This window comes from Crinia signifera, chromosome 5 (assembly GCF_055691185.1).
Source record: "Crinia signifera chromosome 5, ASM5569118v1, whole genome shotgun sequence".
In the NCBI taxonomy this organism is placed as follows: Eukaryota; Metazoa; Chordata; class Amphibia; order Anura; family Myobatrachidae; genus Crinia; species Crinia signifera.
Window position 1 is genome coordinate 317,641,881 of NC_139221.1, and position 23,911 is coordinate 317,665,791.

Here is a 23,911-nt window from a genome sequence, read left to right on the forward strand (position 1 = left end):
TCTAGCAAACAGAGCAGGACGTCTCAATCCACAAAACTGCCGTCTTCACAGTGTGTAATTACGGCTACTGCCTGGCAGGGGGTAAAACCATCAGTGGATGTGGGAGCACACTGATCAAATAAATGTATATGTAAGTGAATCATTTTTTTTTTGTTTTACTGAACATTAAAATAATGAAGAAAAATGCAACTTGATTCTGTAATGTTCCCTTATATAGGAAATAAACTTTTTTTTTTACACAAAATTGTTATTTTAATTTATATAACAAATGTGAGACATTTTTAGAGGATATTTTGCACATCTCTTGCAAAGATGTTGGAACTCAAAGGGTTAAACCCTTGAGCGCCAATGCACTGTATGATCATATATGTTTTTTCGGACATGATGTTACTAAAATAGGTTACAGATAAAATTGCTGAAATGATCCAACATCCCCCCCCCCCCCCCCCCCCCCCCCCCCCTGCGGCTTTCTGGATCTTAAAGGTCAGCCATCCCAGCTGAGAGAGCATTGTGCTACCAAAACAAGGGAGAGGGGAGCGAGTGCTGGATTTTCTGGGAAGGGAGAGGGGAGCTAGTGCTGGATTTTCTGGTAAGGGAGAGGGGAGCTAGTGCTGGATTTTCTGGGAAGGGAGAGGGGAGCTAGTGCTGGATTTTCGGGGAAGGGAGAGGGGAGCTAGTGCTGGATTTTCTGGGAAGGGAGAAGGGAGCGAGTGCTGGATTTTCTGGGAAGGGAGAGGGGAACCAGTGCTGGATTTTCGGGGAAGGGAGAGGGGAGCTAGTGCTGGATTTTCTGGGAAGGGAGAGGGGAACTAGTGCTGGATTTTCTCGGGAGGGAGAGGGGAACTAGTGCTGGATTTTCTGGGAAGGGAGAAGGGAGCGAGTGCTGGATTTTCTGGGAAGGGAGAAGGGAGCGAGTGCTGGATTTTCTGGGAAGGGAGAGGGGAACTAGTGCTGGATTTTCTCGGGAGGGAGAGGGGAACTAGTGCTGGATTTTCTGGGAAGGGAGAAGGGAGCGAGTGCTGGATTTTCTGGGAAGGGAGATTGGAGCGAGTGCTGGATTTTCAGGGAAGGGAGAGGGGAGTCAGTGCTGGATTTTCAGCATGTTTGAGAGGCAAATTAAGGAGAGTATTAGTATACAGAGGAGCAGGGGCTAAGCTTCTAAGGGCTCATCAGACTGGAACCCAAGGTAATTGAAATGTAATATATTACATAGTATATTACAACATAAAAATATATATATTTTAAAGATTGCCTTTTTCCCCTATATAAGCACTGGGACACAATTTCGGAGCCTGTGTGTATAATCTTTTCATAGTTTATGTCTTTACCAATAGACCCTTTAGCAGCAATGGCGACTGCTTCCAACAGAACCTGCACGATTCCGGCCCGTATCCGGGGAGAGTCCCTTTTATGGTGATCAAGGTGGCCCAGGATCTGCTGGATCACATGATGGGAGTACTGCGCCTACAACAGACAGGAATACATAATATTACCGTGACAGAATGGTCACCACATTCACCGCGACCCCGCCAGACTGCGCCGGATCCGCTACCGATGTGTCCTCATATACCTCTGCTGCCGCCATGCCCGACACCCCTTCTCGTCACATCAGGTCACGCGAGAATCTACTAGATCTTAATGGAACACTTATCCTTAACACCCAACACTCTAAGGAGGTAATTCAGACCTGCTTGCTAGGCTGCGTATATTCGCCCACATGCGCACAATCGCTCACCAATGGGGACAAATTCAGGTCTGAATCGGTCCCTAAGTGACTCGATGCAGCTACAATGTGAAATCGGGCACGCGACTAACTTTCTAATACCCGAAAGCTCCAACGCACTTGAACACCCGAGTGACTGAGCGCCCCAACTCCCAAATACCCGAACCTACTACCAGAGTCCCGCGGATCATTAACTGCATCTTCTGATCTTCCCTGCAGCAGGTACTGCAAGACCAGAAGCTCCAGCTAAAGATCCGTGGGAGTGCGCATTGGACTTTGACCGTTCGCGATTGCAAAGAATTTGCAGTAAAAATCGTCTGATTATCCGAAAAATCACTGTCGTGTGTGGGCACCTTAAGGCTCTTTGGGGATCCGTGGCTATACATATAAACAGTAACTAAATGTTCCGTCGTAGTTCTCAGCCTATCTCTAGGGCTGTAGACAGAAGTGCCCGACGCCGGTAATGCGGGAGGGGCGTGGCATAAACAGGGGGCGTGTCCAGGGAGCACCGCGTCTTACTTTGCTTACTCCTTGGCCTGTGCACTTGGAAGATGGCTCTGCCATGGTGGAGGAACCAGCTTCTCAGATATAGGTAAGCAAGGAGGGGATGGGAGGGGCAGTGGACCTGGGCCCCTCTAGCAAGCTTTGGAAATTACCCCTCCCCTCCCCTCCCCCTCACTGTGTTAGTATAATCATTACGGCTTGGCCACCTACCTGTATTGAATACATAATGATCCTGAAACATGAAACCGCAAACTCATTGGATTCCCACAGCTTGTGATGGTCTAAATGTCTGTAAAGGAGCGACAAAATTACATTTAGTATCGTACCAGAATAGCGCCATCTATAGGCTGAAAAAGCGTATAACATGCTAGCAGACAAAGGGCTGATTCAGGTTGGCTCGATAAGCTGTGAACGTTGCAGTTTACCGAGCGCCTAAGACGCCTCCTGTCCTAATACACACACCCCCCCTGCCCCCCGGTTCCCCTAATATGCCTCCACTGCAGGAGAAATCTTTCGATGGTTGCCGATCATCGAATGATTTCTCCTGCCTTCGCAAATAGAAGCCACCGGAACCGGACTTTTATTTGCGCGCTCCAGGGTGAAGACGGGGCGGCCAGTACCTGACTTCCATTGATGTCAGCCATCCGCTCCCGGCAGGCATCTACCCACAAGAAAACGCCCAGCGGTTTCACGGGGATGCCCACAAAACACTGGGCCATCACATGGGTGAGCCCCATTCCCGCCGCCATCCGCACACGGCCCGCTAAGACTCTTGCGTATGGCTCGGCGACTAGGCAAGTCTCCGAAGCCATTCGCAAAAGGGGGGCGGCACACGCGCATAACAGACCACGCGCAACGCCTTAAACATCGGAACGGGGCCGAATTCGCCCCGTTCCGATTGAATCGGAATTAGGCTCATACTGCGACAAACATATTTTACTCATGCGTGAAAATAACAATTTTCCACCATAAAACATTTTCTCACAAATAAGATTTTTTCCCCCCCAAATGTTCATCTGCTCATTTAAACCAGCAATTCCTAATGAGTTTCCCGCTGTGTTATAGGAGATGGGCTGTGTGCACGAGCGGTAACGACAATGCACATTACCTGTAACTTAATTAAGTGGCATGGCAACAGTACTGCGCGAGGAAACACCGCGCTAAATATCAGCATCCTACCCACAGGGAACATGAATCTCATTACGGGAGAAGGATACAAGCTGTTCCCAGCCTGCAGTGCAGAATTCTGAACCCTTTCCTGGTAAACTAAATACATTAAATCTACTACGCTAGAAATCAATTCTGTTATATTGGAATTACCGGATCTTACAGTGACGTACACAGCAGTGGTTCCCAAACTGGGTGATGTGGCTCCTTGGGCGGCCGTGGTAAACTTGCAGGGGTGTCCCAGGTTTCATTCGCAAAATGGCACTCGCTGCCTGACTGGACAGGCAGGGGGTGTTCCCATAGCCCATAGAAACGCTGGACAGACCCCTGCAGGTGCATTCGCATCACATGACGTCAGCGCCCGCCCCCAATTCGTCATGTGACCAAAGACCATATCAGCAAAAAAAGAAATCTGACGTAAGCAGAGTTGCATAGTATCCTGGAGGCTTGGTCGTGCCAGGCATTTTGGGCTTGGTGTACTGAGGTTAAATGTCGACTTTTTGACTATCAACCTTGCCATAGGTTGACAGTGTCTAGAACGACAGTCAAAAGGTCCATAGGCAAAAGGTTGACACGTGGAATGGTCAACGTGAATTTAAAAAAAATAATAATTTGCTCTTCTTGGTGTGCCGGGTGCAGTGGTAGCAGACACACAAAAAATAAACCCTCATATCAACATTTTGTTAATGTAGACCTTTGCTTGTGTCAACCTTTTCCACCTATTGACTTTTGACCCTTTGATCCACATCCATCCATAATCCAGTCTTTGGGGTTCATTTAATAAGAGGGAGTTCTTTGAAAGACGGGATATTGTCGCGGCCAAGCAACCAGATTCTCTCCATCCTCAGGGATGGGGGACCTTTGGCTCCCAGCTTTTGTTGAACTACACATCACAGCATGCCCTGCTACAGTTTTGCTATTTTGGCCATGCTAAAACTGTTGCAGGGCATGCTGGGTTGTGTAGTTCAACCACACCCGGGAGTCAAAAAGGTTCCCTATCTCTGTTCTAGAAGGTGATAAATAAATAAGAAGGAGCATCCGGGACGCATCGGAATCTCGGCGTGGGGGTGAAATCGCGCACATGCTTCCCAGACGAACTACCGCACCTCGCCCTGCATCAGAGCACTGAAGAAAACGTATTGGTATTGTGTGTTGCATATAGTGTGTAGAAAAACCACAGAGCAAAACCAGACGGAAGATTCTCTCCCGGGAGCCTCGCAGGCTGCGGGCGGGAGCACTGAGTCAGCCACAGTGAACCTTTCATGAACCTTTATGTCGAGAATTCATGTGAACTGAACACAGTGAGATGTATTATTCATTTTATATGATGGTGCGGAGAAGTCACGCTGTGCGGCCTCTTACTAATATAATATGGGCAGGTAGGAACACTCGCAAATAACGCAGCGTATATTAACAACCGTATGGCAGTACCAGTAATACCCGCTGTAACACCACACACATACACACACACACACACACACACACACTAAAGCTTATTGGAAATGAAAAGAGGGGAGATCAGATTCTGATCCCATTCTGTACTGGGTGGTTATGGTTTATGCTGAAGGGTTAGGCTGCGGGGAGGGAGGGTGAGGCTGCGGGAAGGGTGGGTTAGGTGCTGGTGGGGGTTAGGTTTAGGTACTGGGCGGTTATGGTTGGTGCTGGAGGGTTAGGCTGTGGGGAGGGAGGGTGAGGTACTGGGGGGTTAGGGTTGGGTTAGGCTGAGGGAAGGGTGGGTTAGGTGCTGGGGGGGTTAGGCTGTGTGGAGGGAGGGTTAGGCTGTGTGGAGGGGGGGTTAGGCTGTGTGGAGGGGGGGTTAGGCATGAAGGGGGGCGGTTTGGGGGTAAGGTACTAGGTGGTTATGGTTGGTGCTGGAGGGTTAGGCTGCGGGGAGGGAGGGTGAGGTACTGGGGGGTTAGGGTTGGGTTAGGCTGTGTGGAGGGGGGTGGTTAGGGGGTTAGGTTTAGATACTGGGTGGTTATGGTTGGTGCTGGAGGGTTAGGCTGCGGGGAGGTAGGGTGAGGTACTGGGGGTTAGGGTTGGTGGGGAGGGTTAGGCTGAGGGAAGGGTGGGTTAGGTGCTGGGGGGGGTTAGGCTGTGTGGAGGGAGGGTTAGGCATGAAGGGGGATGGTTAGGGGGTTAGGTTTAGGTACTGGGTGGTTATGGGTGGAGGGTTAGGCTGCGGGGAGGGAGGGTGAGGTAGTGGGGGGTTAGGTTTGGTGGGGAGGGTGGGTTAGGCTGTGTGGAGGGGGGGTTAGTCATGAAGGGGGGTGGTTTGGGGGTTAGGTTTAGGTACTGGGTGGTTATGGTCGGTGCAGGAGGGTTAGGCTATACTTAGCCAGCCTTTGTAGGGATTCTAATCATCAGGGCGCCGCTGTCTGTCCCTGGACCGTCAGCATCCCGTATGTATTCCTTGCAGAATACATGAAGCAGTATTTACTGCGTAACAAACACATACTCTAAATGTGCAGTAATTCAGGTTAGGTTCCCTGCAAATCCGCCAGCTACATAGGGGAGAAGCTGCTGTTGGGCTCTCATAAAGCCGTTAATGGACGGGAAGATAAATAACCCAGATCACCGTGTTAGCAGGGAAGGTGTGACTTTCAGCTGCCACATTCACAGTCTGCCAAAAACCGCTTGTGGAGCCCTAGGGAGATACTGAGACATCTCTCAGTAAGCGTGTTACCAACGGAACACTGTAATATAATAACACCACAGGGAAGATGATAATGATGATAAAATCTGACATCGGAGCCATAAACAATTTAGATTGTTTAATTCAACGACCTTATGCAACATTTATTTTGAGGAAGATCCGAACGCCCCTGTATTGAAAACCCCCTATATAAACTAAGCCTTGTTCCCAATGTTCCAATAACCGCCTGTTCTAGAGTAAAATCCAGGCAACCGGTATTAGTATTATTATTAGCTATTCATTAGAAGGTGCCATAAAGTTCCGCACCGGTAGGCTGATGTAGTGGATCACGGGGCAGAAGGGCCTTGACCATGGCAACCAATCAGTAACATCTGTAATTTGCATAATATAAAATTATACAGAGCAGCCGATTGGTTGGCATGGGCCAGTTCTCCTCAGGCTCGCTTCTCCTCCCTTATCACTGCTTCATACATCTACCCCATTATGTGAAAAGAAGACAACAGGCTTCTATTCAGCAACATCCTCTATATTTGGTGCTGCCTATTGGGAACAAGCTTTCTGGAGTTTTGTATATACGTATGGGAAAAGCAGTCACATCTCCCTGATCTGATAGGTCGGGAAGAACACCTCTAAAATGTATCTCTGCCATCGACGTCTTGCTAACACTATCTGTTTTTCTTCCCAACCTACTGTATATGCCGCCTGGATTGCTACGGTCCTCGGCATTGATAGAAAATCAGCTACTCTAAGTGGAAGGCTAAGTTGCTGCTGCACGTCTCCTCTGGGACTTGTCAGGTCAGTGCCATCGCCCATGCAAAAGAAGGTTTCATAGAGGGAGCATGGAGTCGTTTGACAGCCGGAACTGGCACGTCCGCACCGGAATGTTTCAAGGTGCAGAGGCGCTGATGCAATTTAGGCAAGGTATAATCTCACTAAAACTCTGTGGTTCTTATTGCGGAGATTTCCCGATTAATATCATGCCAGCAGCAGACTGCTTAAGCCCCATACACACTGTAGGATATTGTTAACAATCTCTCTTAGAAAGGGTCTTCTAAGTGATATTGTTCAAAATACACTACGATGGACACTAAGGGGGAAATCTAACAGGATGAGAGATTCAGGAAGTGAGAGATTTGGTTAGAAATCTCGAGGTTTTTTTTTAAAGCGGCAATCAATTACACTGCAGAACCAGTTTGATGTTGCAGTGTAAATGATTGTCGCTTTAAAAAACATGGAGATTTCTTACAAAATCTCTCTTCCTATTAAATAAACCTTAATATTGTAATTGATGTGCGCTCCTACGCATCGATAACGATGATTGATATCTACTGAACATGCAGGTCAATTTGACAATATACCCAAACGACCCGCATGTTCCGTGGTTCCCGATGACGTAGCCGACACCTTTCAGTGGGTATAGGCAATATCGGTAGCCCACGGCAATATGGTTAACATCAGCCACGGTTATGTAGTGTGTATGGGGCTTAACTCTTGTGCGTGCGTTCACTTTATCACACTTTACACTCCACATAGACTGAGACCCGTAAAGTGCCGCACTATAGGGTCTCAATAGGGTCCATGTTGACAGGTGTCGAAATTGACGCAACAAACTTTTAAAAACTCATGTGTGGACTTTTTGCATGGTGTCATTTTGCTTGCTTCGACCTTTTGCCAATGTCGACATTTGTGCCAATGTCTACCAACTGACTATCGATCTAGACCAGTGGTAGCCAACCCTAGCCCTCGAGAGCTACCAACAGTGCACATTTTCCAGACAACCTAGCTGCTGCACAGCTGCAATCATTAATCACTGACACATTTTAAAAGATACACAGATGGAGCTAATTAGCCCACTTGTGATTCTGTGAGGAGACCTGCAAAACATGCACTGTTGGTAGCTCTCAAGGACTAGGGTTGGCTACCCTAGATCTAGACACTGTCGACCCTTCCATTCACACTCTTAATAACAGACTATTCAAGTAAAAGACTAAGGAAGGGGGGGGGGGGGGGGATCCTGGGCTGTTTTCGCTGTGCTCAACTAAAACTCGACAGCAGGAATTCATTGTTCCAGCTGTCAAGCGTCGGAAAGTGGGCGTGTCGGTGAAAACGGCAGCGAGTTTTCAAAATAACGGTCGGGAGTTAGACAATCCGCAGCAGTTTCCGACAAAACAGATCCGACTTGTGTTAAAGTTGGATCTGTTTTGTCGGAATCTGTCCTCAATGTTGTCGGAAACTGAAGCAATGAATAGGCAGCGGCCACCATTTCTCCTGGCGGAAAAAGCATCCGAAATTGAACAACCCCCCCCCCCATATGGGGCCAATTCAGAGCAATTTGTTATGAGACGAATCCGGCCCCGTACCCGATGTTCAGGGTTTTCGCATGCGCAAACTCTGGGAGCATACGCGAGTTTCACATTTGCTGGGCTGTTCCCTCAAGGACGGGAAGGAAGGGGGCGGGACTGCAGACACAGGTGTGAACGCAAATTCAGTGGTCTGCAGGCATAATAAAACTCAGTATAGACTGCCTCTATGCTACAAAAATAATTTGCGTGGGGGGCATTCAGCCGGGCTGCGCGATTACACGCCGCTAGCGAACAGGCGTGAATCAGGCACTAAAAGCTATATTTTCGTACAGATAACCAACATAAGTCTAATCCTCCCTATAAACCACTGGACACTGGCTATTAAAGTATTGAGCCGCGGTAGTAAAAGAAAACAGGTATTAATGAGAAGGCTACACAAGAGCGCGGCATAATGGGAACGTAATTATAACCCTGCTTCATTACAGACACAACTCGCAGAGTGCATATTTTGTGATTTTCATCACGCTGAGATGTCGAGTATACACCAAACAATAAGCTCCCCTCTAATTAAGAGCAGAAAAACAGACAAAACCAAAAGGAGGTTTGATTTCTTCGCATTGAAAAGAAAAAATCAGAGACCGTTAGGGATGGGGCGGGGGTGGCTGGGATATTATAAAGAGAGACGAGAAATATCTGTTCAAAATGAGTTAAATCGACTTTTTTTTTTTGTATATTCAGGAGAAAATCAAGGACACGAAAGAAAACGTTTGGAACATTTTGTAGAATTTATGAAGTCGTTATTTTCGAATGAATTCGTAATTACGGTCTACAATGGGAATGAATGGTCATTGACTTCACTTTAAAGCACGATTGTCTTTAAAAAAAGCGAACAGCGTTCTCTCTTTAGAATTCCATAAATGTGCGTTAATGAGAAAATGATTTATAATTGATAATTAGGGTCTATGTTTTCCAAACACATTCAGAATAAAGCAGAGAAAGAAGGAACATGACGTGTTGGTTAGAACTGACGACAAGCTGGAAATTGTGATAAAAAGGACCCATATTATCTAAATGGAACAGGGCGGATTTCATCCTGGGAGCAGAGAATTACTTGGAGATGACGTGACCAGTGTTCAAAAGAATATGTGTCCATTGGAATATACGGCCATCGGGTATCTGGATGACCATTAGCACTTCTACCGCTAGCTTTGGCCAGACCACAAATGCTCATTAAAGCAACTAGCTCGGGAAGAATAGCAAATGTCTTACTGTATAACGCGAACGTGGCACAATAAGCAAAAGTAATAACCCATGGTTCAAGTTCTTAAATATATAAAGATTTTTTTTTTTAAACTGCAATATTGTGGTTACTCCATTCCCTGCTCCCAAACATTGGTTTCTGCTCATCTCCTGCTCCCAAACCTTCCTTCCCACTCGTCCTCTACTCCCAAACCTTCCTTCCCACTCGTCCTCTACTCCCAAACCTTCCTTCCAGCTCGTTCCCTGCTCCAAAACCTTCCATCCTGCTCGTCCCCTGCTTCAAGACCTTCCTTCCCACTCATTCACTGCTACCAAACCTTACTTCGCTCTCATGTCCCCTGCTCCCAAACAGTCTTTACCGCTCATGTTCCCTGCCCCCAAACCTTCCTTCCCGCTCATGTTCCCTGCCCCCAAACCTTCCTTCTCGCTGATGTTCCCTGCTCCCAAACCTTCCTTCCCGCTCATGTCCTGCTCCCAAACCTTTCTTCTCGCTCATGTTCCCTGCTCCCAAACCTTCCTTCCCATTCATCCCCTGCTCCCAAACCTTCCTTCCCGTTCATCCCCTGCTCCCAAACCTTCCTTCTCGTTCATGTCCTGCTCCCAAACCTTCCTTCCCGTTCATCCCCTGCTCCCAAACCTTCCTTCTCATTCATGTCCTGCTCCCAAACCTTCCTTCCCGTTCATCCCCTGCTCCCAAACCTTCCTTCTCGCTCATGTCCCCTACTCCCAAACCGTCTTTCCCGCTCATGTTCCCTGCTCCCAAACCTTCCTTCTCGCTCATGTCCCCTGCTCCCAAACCTTCCTTCCCGCTCATGTCCTGCTCCCAAACCTTCCTTCTCGCTCATGTTCCCTGCTCCCAAACCTTCCTTCCCGCTCATGTCCTGCTCCCAAACCTTCCTTCCTGTTCATCCCCTGCTCCCAAACCTTCCTTCCTGTTCATCCCCTGCTCCCAAACCTTCCTTCCCGTTCATCCCCTGCTCCCAAACCTTCCTTCCCGTTCATCCCCTGGTCCCAAACCTTCCTTCTCGTTCATGTCCTGCTCCCAAACCTTCCTTCTCGTTCATGTCCTGCTCCCAAACCTTCCTTCTCGCTCATGTCCCCTACTCCCAAACCTTCCTTCTCGTTCATCCCCTGCTCCCAAACCTTCCTTCTCGTTCATGTCCTGCTCCCAAACCTTCCTTCCCGTTCATCCCCTGCTCCCAAACCTTCCTTCTCGTTCATCCCCTGCTCCCAAACCTTCCTTCTCGTTCATCCCCTGCTCCCAAACCTTCCTTCCCGCTCATGTCCTGCTCCCAAACCTTCCTTCTCGTTCATGTCCTGCTCCCAAACCTTCCTTCTCGTTCATCCCCTGCTCCCAAACCTTCCTTCCCGCTCATGTCCTGCTCCCAAACCTTCCTTCCCACTCATCCCCTGCTCCCAAACCTTCCTACCCGCTCATGTTCCCTGCTCCCAAACCTTCCTACCCGCTCATGTTCCCTGCTCCCAAACCTTCCTTCCCGCTCATGTCCCCTGCTCCCAAACCTTCCTTCTCGCTCATGAGCCCTGCTCCCAAACCTTCCTTCTCGCTCATGTCCCCTGCTCCCAAACCTTCCTTCCCGCTCATGTCCCCTGCTCCCAAACCTTCCTTCTCGCTCATGAGCCCTGCTCCCAAACCTTCCTTCTCGCTCATGTCCCCTGCTCCCAAACCTTCCTTCCCACTCATTCCCTGCTCCCAAACATTCCTTTAAGTGCAATATTGAGAACATTCATCTAGCACCCTTCTCTGACTTGCTCAAATCCCTTCTCTCCCCTAGCACTGACATGGACTGTCCTAACCAGGCTTTTACCCAGTTTATGCAATCCCTTGCCTCAACTCATCTGCTCTGGTCATGATATCTTCACCTAAAAACATGTTATCGTGTCTCACATGCTCAACAAAAACATTTGACAGGCTAGTCCATGCTCAAATTCTCACCTCTCAGCCTACTCCATTTATGACCCCCTCCACTCCACAGAAGCCATCCGGTCTCAAAGACCTCCTCTCCGTTAAGCCAAGGGTCACTTTTCTATCCTCATACTTCTTGAGTTCTCAGTGGCCTTTGGTACAGTTTACCATCCACCCCCACTAAACCTCTCCCTGTGAAGGTCCCTCAAGGCTTAGTCCTAGGACCCTTATTTTCACGTCCTCTATTGGCAATCTATCAGCTTCAAACAGTGTTGCACTAATAACCATAGACAATGACTATCTCAGGTGAAAAAACAAGTGAGAAAACCAACTGAGCTTCAAAGAAGATAAAATAAAAACCTTTATTTTATCTGCATCTAAATGGGAATACTTAATTATTTATTACCAGTTATTTATATAGCGCACACATATTCTGCTGCACTTTACAGAGTAAATTTCACTAACATCAGTCCTGGTCCACGGGGAGCTTACAATCTATATTCCCTGTTAAATCTATACACAACAGGGTTATTTTTTTTTTTGTCAGAAACCAATTAACCTACCAGTATGCTTTGTGAGTGTGGAATAAAACTGGAGCAGTGAGGAGAACATACAAACTCTGCAGTTTTCCTTGGGCAGGAACAGAACTTATGAGCTAAAGGCTGTCACCAGATACAGCTGCAGGATGTTATAAGGACAGAATAGGAAAGAAAATATTTGATACATATTACAGGACAGAACGCTGTGGCATGGCTCTGCGTGGAACAACTAGTCGCCCCGACCAGGTATGGGGCTTGTCCAGGATCAGGCTTAACAGTTTCCTTACAAACGATTTAATAGTACCACTGCTATAACTTGCGTTAAGGGTCACAATTTGGTAGGTAGTTGTGATCTAGAAAACCGTACACGTTGTGTTATACTTACGCAAACACCGGCCTAACGGCATTATTCATGTTCCCGTAAGCCGCTCGGCCCAGGAGCTCCCTGAAGCAGTTCTCGGCCAGGACGCTGGGGCTTTCCTCTTTATCACCGACGCCGGACGGGGATGCAGGTGGCCCGAGGCGGCTGGGGAGAACAGGCATCATTCAGAATAGAAGGGACAATGGTGATGTACTGTAGGCATTCAATCAACAATACTGCGCTGACGGATTTCAGAAGTGCATATAAATTGTATACTTAATTCCCTGCTCTTTGAGCAGCGATATGCTGTACAAAAGCACAAAGAATGTTCACCGCCTGACTTATAAAGTCCAATATAGGTCTAAAATAAAATGCTATAAAAAGGTAAAAATAAATGTTCAGCCGCATTAACAGAGCCTGTAAATCCAGTATATTGGAACACACGATTTATTATAAGTATATATTCAGTGGATGTCTATCTTCATATATTCATACATAATATAATGGACATATAGGTCCCCATCGTGCCACCAAGATCTTTGTGACTCGTTGAGGCATGGATTCCTCATGACCTATAGAAGGTGTCATGTGGTTTCTGGCACCAAGACGTTAGCAGAAGGTCCTTAATTGTCAGTCCTATAGGTTGCGAGGTAGGGACTCAAAGACTTGGACCTTGTTTTCTCCAGCACATCCCACAGTTGCTGGTTCGGCTGAGATATGGGGAATTTGGAGGTCAACACCTTGACATCTGGTCCATGTTCCTCAAACCAACTGTGAACAACATCTTCAGTGTAACAGGGGGCAATATTCTACTGAAACAGGTGAATGCAATCAGGGAATACCGCTGCCATGTAGGGTATGTACAGAACTTGGTCTACAACAATGTTTAGGTAGATAGTACATATCAAAGTAACCTCTACATGAACAATGGGACCCAAGTTTTCCCAGCAGAACATTGACCAGAGAATCACACTTCCTCCACCGGCTTATCTTCTTTCGATAGTGCACCCAGGTGCTGTCGGTTCCCCAGTGACACCCTTGCCTCAAAACGGGTCAGTGGAAGTGACAACTGCTATTATTATTTAGCATCATGGTGTTCCATTAGAAAGGTGTAAATCCTGGGATTTCATCTACTCATATATCGTGCGTGTGAGCTACAGGTGGAGCAACTTTTGTTCATCTGCTCCGGCGCACCGAGACGGAAAGGCATCCGCGGGATGAGCGAAGGTGGCTCCATCTGTATATAAAACCGACCATGTGATTTGGTCAGCAGTAAACTCATACAGTAGTTTATGTATGTAGACTAAAATAAACGCGTGCTTTTAATATGCTGCCATGTTACGGAAGATAATCTCTTGCGGTAAGAACATTAATACTTTTTTACAGTGTCAAAAAGGTTTCGTCAACATTTTGTGTAGACTAATATCCCACTCCTTCTCATTGTTACAAGATAATCCATGTTTTAGTTGGTCTTAATGTTATGGCGGATGGGTGTGTACAGAAGCGAGAACAAGTATGCTGCAACGAGGCACGTTCCTCACCGAGCTTCTAAAACCCCTCCAAAAATTACATATCCAATTTGTGCAAGTGGTGCGGGGAAAACTGCCCCAGAAAAGCAGGTGTGGTGGTGTCCCACCGGGTTCTATACTATCCCCCATGCTTGTTGCAGTATACATCCCATCATTGGGTGAAATAATCAGATGTCATGACCGGGTCTACTGCTGCTATGCAGATGATCCACAACTCTACCTGCCCTGTGCTCCACGTACTGAGAACCCAATAACAACCCTAAATGGCGGTCTAGCTGAACCCCAAGAGTGGATGATGCCAGTTGGCTGTGACTGTACCCTGATAAACACAGAGGTCCTTATGATAGGTCATAGGAGAAGACTGCAGCATGGCCAACCAACAGGACTAATGCCTGGTACACACCAGAACGATGCAGGTAGTCAGCAGATCCTAAGACGATCGTACTATCGGCTCATGATCTGTTGGAGCAAACGATCTGCTCACCACTTGCACACGATCTGAGTTTGATCCGATCGCGACCTGTATCCAACTGAATGGTCGTTTCCAGATAATACCTGCAAGTAGGATCTGTGAAACAACCAAACGACCTGTGGTGCCGGGCATCAGATCGGAATCAGATCAGAAATGGCCCAAAACATGCCCAATTTACATACAATCGGTCGAGATTGTATCTAAATTGGGTGTTTTGAGGCCAAATCGTTCTGGTGTGTACCCTACATTACACTTGGAGGCTCAGAACTACAATACACTGGACATGTGCAGAATCCTGCTGTTGTCCTGGATGGAGAGGTAAGATATCGGCCACAATCAAATCCTAACCCTTTCATCTGAGGAACATAGCCGGAATGAAGCACCTCCTCACGCCAGAATAGGGGGCGCGAGCACGAGACGTTCACACCCCCCATTCTCGACAATGGGGCGTGCGAGTGAGAGAGACATTTGCACAACCCATCCGCCGGACCGCCCTCTGCCAGCTAGTGAAATCTGGTGAGCGCTGGGGATGAATGCGAGCGACTCAATCTGTACCTTGGTCTCCCAGAAAAATAACTGCACCTCTTGCAGATGGTACATACGGAGCTGCCAGGCTATGAACCAGCCAGCCCATAACACCCACTCTCTGCTCCCTCCAGTGGCTTTCTGTAAGATGGAGAATCTCTTTCAAGATTGGCTTTTGGATTTTCAAAGCCCTATATGACCAGGGCCCGAGGTATCCGAAGCAGCTTCTGATTCCTCACTGCCCCAATAGATTACGGTGATCTGGACTATTAACTGTACCTACAATCTCCCTGAACTCATCTGGGAGTCGAGGTTTCAAATTTGCGGCTCTGACTCTATGGAACTCTCTTCCCCACACGGTGCGAGAAGCCCCCACTCTAGGCTCCTTCACAAACAGACTCAACACTTTTGTTAGAAATTCACTAATATCCACTGGTTTTGTACTTTGTGCTGTAAATGCAAATGTGAGAAAATTGCACACGAGCCCTTATACTTGACATTTTCACTGATAATTACTAGCGGAAAGCATAACACTTATATTGTCGGGTTTGATACTAAGCTCAAGCATGGTAGAACACCACAAGGTATCAAGAACAGTCTGTTCATAGTACACAGGCCGCTATTTTGAGCTGAAAGCCGCCCAATGTGTACGGTCCGGTGATGAGCACTGATGCACGTTCCCACATCATTGCCGGCGGCTGACGCTCATCTGCTGGTATTACCAGTAGATGAGCAACAGGGTTGACGGCTTTCCATAGCGTCCTGCTACAGAAAGCCATCCACCCCCTGGAAAATCGCTTGGATAGGCAAAAGCCGCCCAGTGTGTATGGACCTTACGACAGAACAGAGCAGCAGACACTGCAGTATTTCCAGCCAAGGCTTCCATACCTCTCATTGTCTTCCATCTTCTGCATATTAAAAAGCAACGAAGGAACAATTTTATCCATGTGTTGGGGTTCCCATATGGTGGCGCGGAGCTCATCATTCACAGTTTTACGGACAACCCCTTGAATTCCGCGAATTCCCGCAATTCTGATTCTAAAGATAGAGACAAAGAAAATATAAGATTGCGAATGGAGAAAGGGAATTCATCTAGGGAAGGGAAGAATGGGTACGCCTCCTTGCAGAATATGAGAAATGAAAAAAAACTTTGGGGTAGATGTATAAAGCAGTGATAAGGGAGGAGAAGTGATAAAATGCCTGGTACTTTATCACCGGCCAATCAGACTGTTAAGTTACAGGCTGGGTTTAAAAAGGGACAGTCAGGAGCTGATTGGCCGGTAATAAAGCACCAGGCACTTTATCACTTCTCCTCCCTTATCACTGCTTCATACATCTACCCATTTGAGTTTAAATGTTACTATTTTACAGTTCTAGGTTAAAAAATAATGAATCATGCAACTCTGAGTACAATTAAGGGGTATGGATCATTGATGGACAAGTTTTAGGTCGGGAGTCATTGGGTCAACCACTATTAGTCAACAGGGTTAAAGGATCGACACAAGCAAAAGGTTGACATGATCTTCTGTGTCTATGTCCACCTAATGACCGCATACCTAATTGAGTACATCTATAAGAGTGTACCCGGGGCCTGATTCAACTGTGTTAGCAAAACAAAAGGAAAGCAAACAACTGGGCAATACATTGCAGCGCTGCAGGTGGGGCAGATGTAACACGTGCAGTGAGAGTTAGATTTTTGTGAGTTATTTTGTTTCTGCGCAGGGTAAATACTGACTGCATTATTTTTACACTGCAATTTACATTTCAGTTTGAACACACCCCACCCAGGCGACATTGCCATGATTTGCCATATCAGGACCACAAATTGTGCATATACAGTAGTCTGATGTGTGCGCTTAATTGGACGCCCCTGCTAGTCGCATGCAACACCTACCAATCGCCTGTGCCGGACACTGGGGGATATATATTAAGCCTGGTGAAGTGATAAAGCGGCCGGTGATAATGCACCCGCCAGTCAGCTCTTGACTTTCATTTTTGAAACCCAGCCTGTAACTTGACAGTTAGCAGCTGACTGGGTGGTAGGGATGGCCATCATTGCCATCGATAGTTGCTATAGGTAGCAATAGTCCAACTGGCCATCGATATTGGCATACTATGCAATGGATGACCACCAATGTTTTTACTTATCGATGGCCATCCATTTTCTTTGACTGCTTGGCCTGTGGGCCAATGAAAACATGGGGGCGGGGCTTCACAGGTGTCAAGGACAGCGCTATGCTCCATATACAAGACCCATGGGGGGTAAAAAAAAAAATGCTCGACATCAATGGAGGGAAACCATCTACGTTGACCATAAACCATCGAAGATTTTGATCATCGATGGTCGATGGCCATCCCTACTGGCTGGTAGATTATCACCAGCCACTTTATCACTGCAAAACGCTTAATAAATCTGGCCCAATATTGCATGCAGTGCTTACATGTTAAGGAAGGATGGAACGGCGCACGTTCTGTCATTAAATCTTCCTGGTGTTTACCGGCAATCTTGCATGATTAATCGCCCCAATCATTGGCTGGTTATTGCAGGTGATCTTTGTGTGTACCCAGTCTTAATGCGCAAACATGGATCCGACAAGATTTTGACTGCATGCAGTATTTCTCTACTCAAGCAATGGTAATGCGCGGGACCGTCACACGCACCAATATAGCACTCTGGGGCAGATGTTTGAAGGTAGGAGAATTGGCCCATGGCAACCAATCAGCACTGAAGTAACATCTATAATTTGCATAATATAAAACTATACAGAGCAGCTGATTGGTTGCCATGGGCCACTTCTCCTCTGGCTCACTTCTCCTCCCTTATCACTGCTTCATACATCTCCCCCACAGAGTAATTAACGGTCACTGGGCTTTTCAGAAATCAAGTGTCCCAGCTGCGGTTATCCAAGTTTTATTTTGGGGACATGTCTTATTAAATTTACCCTCACACGTCCCAAATGACTGAAGTGTTTCAGATTTAAAAAAATCTAGTTCTACTTAAAAATAATAGGCGAGACGTTCTATCGCATAACGTAGAATTGAAATATATATATATATATATATATATATATATATATATATATATATAGGCACCAGGGATCTGCAGTCATTTACAAAGTACATAAACAGTAACACTATGAACAATACATCAAACATAAAATAAAATATACTGCGATTCCTCATCTCTCTGTCATACGGAACCCAGCGGAAGTAAAAGGGGTGCTGGCGTTTGGTCGGCCATATTATAAACATGCAGAGTTGCTCATTGGAGCATTTTTCTGTTTAAACTATATTCAACACATAATGGGCCGGATGGAGAGTGATAAACAGCCAGCCAATCAGCTCCTGCCTGTCATGTCACCGGCTGTGTTTGAAAAATCTCAGGTAGGAGCTGATTAGTTAGTTGTTTATCACTCTCCATTTTATCACTTTTGAAGCTTAGTGCATCTGGCCCAATATATTTATCCGTCGCCGTCATACAATGACAGCGGCTGTGCCGCGCTCGGTGAGTGAGCGGCCCAGAGAAACGTAGAATGCGGCAGCAGATGAGAACCGCTTGGCCCATCTAGTTCGCCCCTCCGTGTCTTCAGGAATCAGTGGCACCTCATTAACGTGTTCACAAAGGTTGCACTTGTTGTTGGACCTACTCTGTTTGCACCTCTGGATCGCTGTTACATGAATGACACATGGCACTGAAGCGAGAAACAAAGAAATCATAACGTCTGTGATAGGAAGGGGTGTCTTCTTCTATGTTCGCAAACTTGACAAACTGCAAAAAAACAAGAGACACAACAGCGACAAAAAAAGGGACGTAAATAAAAGCATCAAACAGCAATGCTCAATAAACCTCACAAATAAAGGTTTGTCTGTGTGTGTGATTAAGTCAGTATGTATCACTCCTCCACATAAAATCACGGGCACTCAAGGTGCGGTCCTCCAGCGAATGTGGAACTACACATCCCAGCATGCCCTGATAAAAAAATTTCTATTAGGACATTATAAACCTGTGATGGGACATGCTGGGATGTGTAGTTCCACAGTAACTGGAGGGTTGCCTGTTGAATACCTTGGCAATCAGCTGTAATTAGCATTTGGTACATAGGGGTAGGTGTATGAAGCAGCGATAAAGGAGAACGGAGCCAGAGTGGCCCATGGCAACCAATCAGCACTGAAGGAACATCTATCATTTGCATAATACAAGATTATACAGAGCAGCTGATTGGTTGCCATGGGCCACTCCTCCTCTGGCTCAATTCTCCATACAGCTACCCCTCAGTTCACCAGGGACTGCTTATTGTGTTGCAGCAGTTGCTATGGTTCCCGAGGTAACTGCGGTGTGGATTGTAAGATCAACGGTGTCTAGGCCGACAGTCAATAGATTGTCATGCAATAGGTCAACACTGACAAAAGGTTGACACAAGCAAAAGTTCCAACTGGAAAAAAGGTCAACACATGGAAAAAAAAGTCAACATGAGTTTTTTCACGGGCTTGTGTGTCAGTGTCGACACAGGCCCTGATTATTGCAGTGCTTCGAGCATGGTGTCTCGCTACGCTCCGCACAATTTACTAGTGTTCATTCTAGCACCCGCTATCTTTGAAAACCCATGCAGTTCCCCTTCCCTGCCTGGGGTGTCGCTGTCTGCTGTGGTGCTTCTAGCACAGTGTGGTCTGTATATCAGCATTGATATGCAAACCAGACCTGTGCTAGAAACACAACAGCAGACAGCGACACCTCAGGCAGGGAAGGGGAACTGCATGGGTTTTCAAAGATAGCGGGTGGTAAAATGAACACTATTTACCCTTCCCAATAAGAGTCCATGTGGATATTAAAGTATGAAAATGTCCAAAAAAATAAACAGGAAAAAAAATGGTCAAAATCTCATGTCGACCATTGTCACTTGTGCTGACTTTTGTCAACGTCCACCTAACTGCATGCGGGGTTCTGGTAATGGTCCAATAATGGTCGACAGTGACTAGATCAACACCTAAAAGTGGTCGACACAAGTATTTCCTGTTTTTTGTATCTATGTCATCACTTGTCAACATGGACAAGTGTAACCGCGTCCCCTCGCATGGTTTGCTGCACTCGCCTCGCTGCGCTGGCCAGACTATTACAATCTAACGCTATACCCACTTAGATGGTAAAGTATGAACCAAGTCTTATGAAAGGATGAAAACTCATGTCATCCTTGTTTTGACAATGCCGACATATCATTCGTTTTCCTAGCATCCGCAGCAATGGGGCACAGTGTTTCCACGAGGGTGGAGGAGGGTACAATTACTGGGAGACACAGGGAAAATATTTTGCCGTTATAAGAGAAGTTTGTTCCATGAAATGTTGGGTTACTCATGCTTGGGACCCCCTAATACTAGGTCTTACTGCCGATAGGCCTCTGTGCTTTTCACTCCTTCATACAGCATCAGGCAGGCAGACTTATTGACTTGTAGACCTTGGATGTGACGCAGAACACTTATGCTGCATACTGTACACTGAACTGATCCCACAAAAATCAAGGGCTCAATTCCAGCTGGGCGTTCCCGTGGTCCAGCGCAGTTTCCGAACGCATGCGCAGAAATGCGACTGGACGAAAAGCACAGGAGTCAGACAGAAGTCAAAAGCTGCATATTAGAGCATAAGAAGCTAAACAAAGTCACCTGAAGGTAGAAAACAATCCCCTAAAACGCAACCACATTATATAAAGTACAAGAATGTAATATATTCCAACCGGTATTTCTACCTTCATATGCAAATATCCAGTGAGAGCGCCTTATTATTATTATTATTCATGGTTTGTGGTTATTTCTTCGAGTACTTTGTATTGTGTATATAAGATTATTGTTTAACTTTGTCCCAAAGATACAAAAGGGTAAAACTGCATCTCTTCCAGCGCCTGAAATGCAGCTTCTTAAAACAGGGAGTCAGGCTTATAAATAGCTCTGGTAACGATTACGGAGATAACATCAAACAGCGCTGCAAGTACCGAGCGAGGAGTTTCTTGACCTACTTTTGCGAGATGAGTATTTTATGAATATTTTACCGATAAGAATATCGCATCTAAATAAAGACTGAGATTCTGCGGCGGGGAACTTGACAGTATGGCATGAACTCACTGAGCCGCGAAAATACATGCGGGACTGCGGCAGCTACTGTAAAAACTGCGCGCTCCTTATAAATAACCTGCAAATAAAATCAAGACATAAAGGGAGCGAGACGTGATTGGTACTATTACAGATTAAACAATTATAATATATATAGGATTCATATCTATTCTGATTTCTATTTGTGTTGCTACATCGAATGCATTATTAATTGTATCCTGATGTTCTCTTATTACGTATTACTGTACACAATGGGCCTGATTCAAACGTGCCCACTATACTCACAGCCTAGCAAACAGGTAACTGCCACCCCATCACACGCCTGCCCCGCCAGCCCCCCAAATACCTTCACTAGCAGACACTACGGACAGTGGCGTCAGAATTGGAAAATTCAAAAGATAGGCTGGCCGCTGATTGGCTGAGAGAGAGAGAGCACTCTCAGCCAATCAGCGGCCAGCCTATCTTTTGAATTTTCAAATTCTGCTGCCGCTGTCCGCAGTATTCGCTCACTCAGCGCTTCCTGGACACTGCGGACTGCCCACTCCCGCTGCTGCACCCACAGCCCCCGGGCGATTCACACAGCCCGGACCCCATGCTGCCCAGATTTTTTTTCTTCCCCCGTGCGGACTGCTCGCCCCGCCGCGACCCTGCACCCACAGCCCCCAGGCGTTTCATGCTGCCTTCACATAGGTGTGCGCCAGCGGTGCTTGACCTCTGGCACACGCAGACGGATCGGACCAACAGTTAAAAAGCACCCGCAATGTGCAGCTGATGGGTCCGATCCAAAAGATTGAACGTGCAGCAGGATCAATTTGCAGGGTCTAACCCGATGCGCACGTGACCGCGCATCGGGTCGGATGGGATGTCAAACACATCCGATTTGGGCAGATTTCCCCCAATCTGTTGAAATCAGCCCAAATAGGATAAGTGTATGGGCTCCTTTACTTTTATCCTGGACGGAGATTTACAAAAAAGGGGCGTGAGCTGATGTCATGTGACATCAGACACCCACCCCATGCAGGTATTGACACACCTGCATTCCAAAGGGGGAACACCCAGCTCTCCCCTGCTGCCGCCTTCTGACCCGTCCTGTTCGGCGCAAACGGCTTGTCGGTGGAAAACTCACCAAAGCCGTTCCCTGTCAGGGTTTGGCCATAATCATATTCGCTCATGTACATGCGCAAATCCCCCACCATCGAACACAGCCAAATTCGTACCCAAGTGAACGGTTATGAATTGGCTCCAGTATTTTAAATGATAATGTTCGCAGATTCTCTTCCTACATTACAGAAGCCATTGTGTAAGAATGACAAGGTAATGGTGAAAGCATGGAAAAAGTCAACATAGTTTTTCACGATTTTTTTCATGCTTTACTTTTCCCAGTCATAGTCCAAGAGAACGGGAAGGTGTGCCCACTGCACAGAGCGAGGCACCTAGCCCTAAGCATGGCATTTGCATTGAGGGTCCATGTATTCAAATATACACACAGACATAAAAAAAAAGTGAAAAACCCATGTTGCCGTTTCATGTCAGCCGTTTCCAGTGTCAACATTCTCCCAGTGTTGACAATTTGCCACGTAGATATTTTGGGGTCAACCTAGACGCGGTCATCCCCAGTGGACTGGATTCATGTTTTCTCTGATCTAGTTATTTGTGTTACCTATCGGATAGCTCGTTAGGTTTTTATTTAACCTATGACAGCATATTAGTCCCTATCTGCTCCGGCCTCCAATCTGTCTTCACAACTTCCTCCCTCCATATCCAGCAGGTTTGAAACAGATCATTTTGCTTTCACTTTCTGCTAAGGTAATTTGGTCCGTTGAGTGGCCTCTAGTGGCCAGTGCCGGTACTTCACCTCAAAGAGGTGAGGAGACGTAGAGCTCAGTCTCTACTTTATTATATAAAAAAAAAAAAACAGAACCTATAAATCATTCCTTTTTCGCCTTCATTACAATGCACCGGGTCACACAATATGGGCCCGTTTCAGATGCATTTGGAGTTGCTATCACTGCTGCTTCCTTGGTAGTCTATCACCGACAGTCTCCTGCCCCCCAGTGTCACAGAATCTTTATACGCATGCGCAGAGCAGGTCCTGAGCACGCACAAAGCAGACCATAATCTCTTTTGAAAGTCTGCAAGAAGCTCAAACCAGAGCGTGTAGGTTTATTAAGCACGAGGAAGCCAATTGCAGCTTCCGACTAGACTGGCAGCGCAGGGGGCTCCATGCAGAGAACCGGAGGCGCTGAAGTCAGTTTATTTTTGCAGAGTAGTAAAAGAATTTAAATGATTCAAGTGGGACAATAAAACGTTCACCTATTGACAATGCTCATCTATCTTTCGAGGTGGAGGTGTCTTCTAAAGGTAGATGTACAGCCTTGCAGTGTTGTGATGTGAGGAGGGGAATGGGGGCAGCAGGAAGCCACAGACTGAGAGTTATATAGTGGGAGGACCAGGGTCTCCAGCAGCACAGAGTATATCAGGAGATGGGTGATGTGTCAGTGAGGACAGGGCTGCATGTGACAGGGGCAGTAACATGATGTGAGGAGGGGAATGGAGGCAGCAGGAAGCCACAGACTGAGAGTTATATAGTGGGAGGAGCAGGGTCCCCAGCAGCACAGAGTATATCAGGAGATGAATGATGTTAGTAAGGACACTATTAATAATACTGTAATTTGATGCAACTGAAATCAGCTATTTCACCTTTTAACACTATATGTACTATGTAAGGATTTAAGAGGACAAGCCATACATGGTTCAGTGTTTATAAGCAGTGAAGTTACAGATTTTAATTATTATTATTTTAATAAAATGTTTTGTAGGGTTTTTTGTTGTTGTTTTATATTATGTAA

General features: G+C 46.6%; 1 protein-coding gene across 4 annotated transcripts in view; it reads right to left on the reverse strand.

Moving 5' to 3' along the window:
* EFR3A (EFR3 homolog A) overlaps positions 1–23,911 on the reverse strand; it is a 174,112-nt gene that overhangs the window by 50,703 nt on the left and 99,498 nt on the right. For all 4 annotated transcript variants that reach the window (XR_014444029.1, XM_083144867.1, XM_083144868.1 and 1 more), the window contains 5 exons: positions 18,611–18,732; positions 15,852–16,001; positions 12,462–12,602; positions 2,438–2,516; positions 1,329–1,464 (listed from right to left, as the gene is read on the reverse strand). Coding sequence is in view for 3 of the 4 variants with exons in the window: in XM_083144867.1 (XP_083000993.1) it covers positions 1,329–1,464; positions 2,438–2,516; positions 12,462–12,602; positions 15,852–16,001; positions 18,611–18,732 (628 nt within the window). In the remaining variant the exon portion in view is untranslated. The remainder of the gene's footprint in view (positions 1–1,328; positions 1,465–2,437; positions 2,517–12,461; positions 12,603–15,851; positions 16,002–18,610; positions 18,733–23,911) is intronic.